Source organism: Trichosurus vulpecula, chromosome 7, assembly GCF_011100635.1.
Source record: "Trichosurus vulpecula isolate mTriVul1 chromosome 7, mTriVul1.pri, whole genome shotgun sequence".
Taxonomy (NCBI): domain Eukaryota; kingdom Metazoa; phylum Chordata; class Mammalia; order Diprotodontia; family Phalangeridae; genus Trichosurus; species Trichosurus vulpecula.
The window spans coordinates 230,590,248-230,593,637 of NC_050579.1; the positions used below are offsets into that span (position 1 = coordinate 230,590,248).

The window sequence follows — 3,390 nt, forward strand, 5'->3', positions numbered from 1 at the left end:
CCAAAAATGTGTATTTCATTCTGCATATTTAGTCAATCATCTCTGGCTATAGAACTTAGAATGCATGACATCTTAAATAGATATATTAGTTTCAAACAAACCAAGGGAAGATAGGGTAAATTTGAGTCTATAGAGTGCCAAACCTATTGCTTAATTTGGTGAAAATGTGAGTCAAACAACTGGTTTGAGTGAATCTTTCTTGCATTGGTGGGATTCTCAGGTGTTATATAGTTCCAACTTACTTTTCACTGACAGGCCCATTGACATAAAGACAATGGTTCTCTCTCCACACAGTTCCCAACCATGACTTGGTTCAATAAATTCAATGAACAAAGATTTGAATCAACTCACTGAAACTGATTTTTTTTTTTTTTAAAACCAGATCAGCTTCGTGTTTTTTTTTTTTCTGTATAAATCCCCCTACCCCCGCCCCTCAATCTAGGGGATTATGGTGGAACAGAGGGATGTCTCACAAAGGGCATTGGTGGTAGGGGAATGTCATTAAGGCAGTAAAAGATTCTGTGTAAAATAGTTAAGGATTTGGGAAGGGTATGTGTAAGGAGGATCATGTTCTCCCTCCTGCCCTGTGATGCCCTACATCACGGTGGCGGTAGGAGTGATCCTAGTGTCCGTGGGAGGGGGAAATGGCAGCTCTTCTGTATTGGTCCTGGATACAGTCCCTCCAGTGGTCCTTCTGGGTTCCCTTCCCCAGCTGTCTGTAGATAAGTGTGTTGCAGAGCTCGGAAGGCAGAGATGCGTTTGTGGGGGCTAAAGGTCAGCATCTCCAGTAGCAGTTGTGCTCCAGGCCCCTCCAACTCAGACACAACAGACTGTAAAGGCTGGGGACTACAAGGAGTAAAGGCTCCACGGGGCAGAGAAACGTCAGGAGGCCAGTCATCTTCTGCTGGGAGCCCAATCAGGTCAAAGATTTTGCTTAACTGGTCAGCTTCAGAGTTTCCACAGAAGAGAGGCTTCCTACGGAACATCTCTGCGAAGATGCAGCCAACGCTCCACATGTCCACAGGTGTTGCATATGCTGACTGCAGGAGAACCTCAGGAGCCCGGTAGCAGAGAGTGACTACCACAGGTGTGAGTGCCATCTGTTTGGCCCGGCCCAGCTCCCTAAGGCCCCGCCCCGTTGCAGCGGCCCGAGCTCAGCGCTGCTCTCGCGAGGCTTCCCTTCCTTGGTCGGGGCCCGTGGGCTCACGGGGCGGCGGTGCCAGCGTTGTTGAGGAGGCCGGAGATGGCGCTGTACGGGCCTCTGGGTGCTTGTCGGTGCTGGGGCTTCAGTGCACCCACGGCCGGGTCCTGCTGGGCGGTGCTAGGCCCGGTACTCTTGAGCTACGGCTGCCTCAGGCTGCCACAATGTCTTCATTGTCAAACCTCTTGAGGGGCCGGAAAGTGGTGCTGTCAGCCCTGGGCATGCTGGCAGCGGGAGGTGCAGGACTTGCTGTGCCTCTGCATACTGCTGTAGGTGCCAGTGACCTAGAGCTGCACCCACCAAGCTACCCCTGGTCTCACCGAGGCTTCCTCTCCTCCTTGGACCATGGCAGCATTCGCTGGGTCTTCCAGGTGTATAAGCCGGTGTGCTCTTCCTGCCATAGCGTGGACTACTTGGCTTATCGCCATTCGGTGGGTGTGCACTACACTGAATCAGAAGCCAAGGCCTTGGCAGAGGAGACAGAGGTTCAGGATGGCCCTCATGAAGATGGAGAGATGTTCATGAGGCCAGGGAAGCTTTCTGACTATCTCCCCAAGCCCTACCCTAACCCTGAGGCTGCTCGGGCTGCCAACAATGGGGCACTACCCCTTGCCCTCAGCTACATCATCCGAGCCAGGCATGGTGGTGAGGATTATGTCTTTTCCCTGCTCATGGGATACTGTGACCCCCCTGCTGGAGTCTCCCTTCGAGAGGGCCTTTACTTCAATGCCTACTTCCCTGGCCAGGTCATTGCCATGGCTCCTCCTATCTACAATGAGGTCCTTGAATATGATGATGGTACACCAGCCACTAAGTCACAGGTAGAAAAGGACGTGTGTACCTTCCTGTGTTGAGCATCTGAACCAGAGCATGATCATTGAAAACTCATGGGGCTCAAGATGCTGCTGATGTTTGCTTTGCTGATCCCCCTCACCTACACCATGAAAAGGCACAAGTGGTCAGTGCTGAAAAGTTGGACGCTGGCATACTGGCCACCTAAGTGATTGTGCCTTCATGTGGACATCTTCCTCCACTATTGGGCTTGATTCACTTCAACCCAACCTGGCACATCTTATCCTACAGGCATGGTCAGTCTGGCCATCAGGTCCAGCCCAGTCTGATCACTCCTCTTGGATGGGCAAGGGTTGGGGTAGGGCAGAAGAACTGGCTTTGCCCCACCAGCACTGCCAGTCCCCTCTTCCCTCCACCAGAAATAAATTTTCTCAAAAAAAAAAAGTCAGATGAGGAGATGATTTTTTTTCTCTCAAAAATAATTGATGTCTTTTGTTTTTATATTAGTTATACTTTCCAACATAGTCCTTCCCCCAAGGCCTGTCAGAGGGCCATATCGTATAGCAAAAGGAAAATAAAAGGTTCAATAAAACTAATATATCATTCAAGAACATCATATAAACTGTTCCACATCCATAGTGTCTTATTTCTGCAAAGAAGGGAGGTAGTTGCATTTTCATTTTTCTTCTTTGGGATGAAGCATGGTCATTATAAGTTCAGTTCTATTGTTTTCATATTGTTCTTTCTATTTGCATGCTTATAGCCATTGTATACTTTATTTTCCTTGTTCTGCTCATTTCACTTTGCAATAAGTTCATATAAGTCTTCCCAAATTTATCTATATTGATCCTGTTCATTATGAATTAATATGAGAGAATAAATCAGTGCATCCATTCTTCCCCTACCAGCACCCATGCTCTGGCAGAGATACAGAAACCAATCCTTTCACTTTTCCCTGGGACCCATAAAAGGATTTCTCTCTTTCTGAATGGACTGTTCTGACACACCTCATCCCTGCCCATCCCCACCCTGGAAAAACAAGAAACGTATACACATTCTGCCCAGCAATGTTAGGAATAGGGGTGGGGAGGAAACTGGATGTCTCTCCCACCAGAGGCCCCAGGCTAGGGAACATCAAGGTTGCAGAGACTATTTAGAACACTCTTTCCCACTCTCCCTCAAACCTGCACAAAACAGCAGAAGCCAGAGATGGAAAAGATAAGAGCTAGAGAAGACACTGGGACCAAAACTCAGTGTGTCTAGCTGCATCAGGCCTAAAGGAACAAGGGCTGAAATCTAGCTCAAGCCATTCCTTTTCCCCCCAAAGCTATTTAGGTCAGGGCCTAAGGATGCTTGAAAGTAAATTCTCTAATATGGGAAAAGTCTGAGACAGGTTG

The 3,390-nt window shown here is 48.5% G+C and overlaps 2 protein-coding genes across 2 annotated transcripts; one reads left to right on the forward strand and one right to left on the reverse strand.

The window, feature by feature from the left end:
• Positions 1-599: 599 nt before the first annotated feature.
• On the reverse strand, positions 600-1,100 carry LOC118857830 (cyclin-dependent kinase 4-like). Its single transcript, XM_036768334.1, has one exon. It carries the CDS (start codon positions 1,098-1,100, stop codon positions 600-602), a length of 501 nt encoding a protein of 166 aa, XP_036624229.1.
• A 127-nt stretch (positions 1,101-1,227) lies between these two features.
• LOC118857831 (cytochrome c1, heme protein, mitochondrial-like) lies at positions 1,228-2,205 on the forward strand (the record flags this gene model as incomplete). Its single annotated transcript, XM_036768335.1, is given in 1 exon segment — positions 1,228-2,205. A coding segment is annotated over 1 exon segment (978 nt), but the record flags the coding sequence as incomplete, so codon positions are not given.
• Between the last annotated feature and the right edge of the window lie 1,185 nt (positions 2,206-3,390).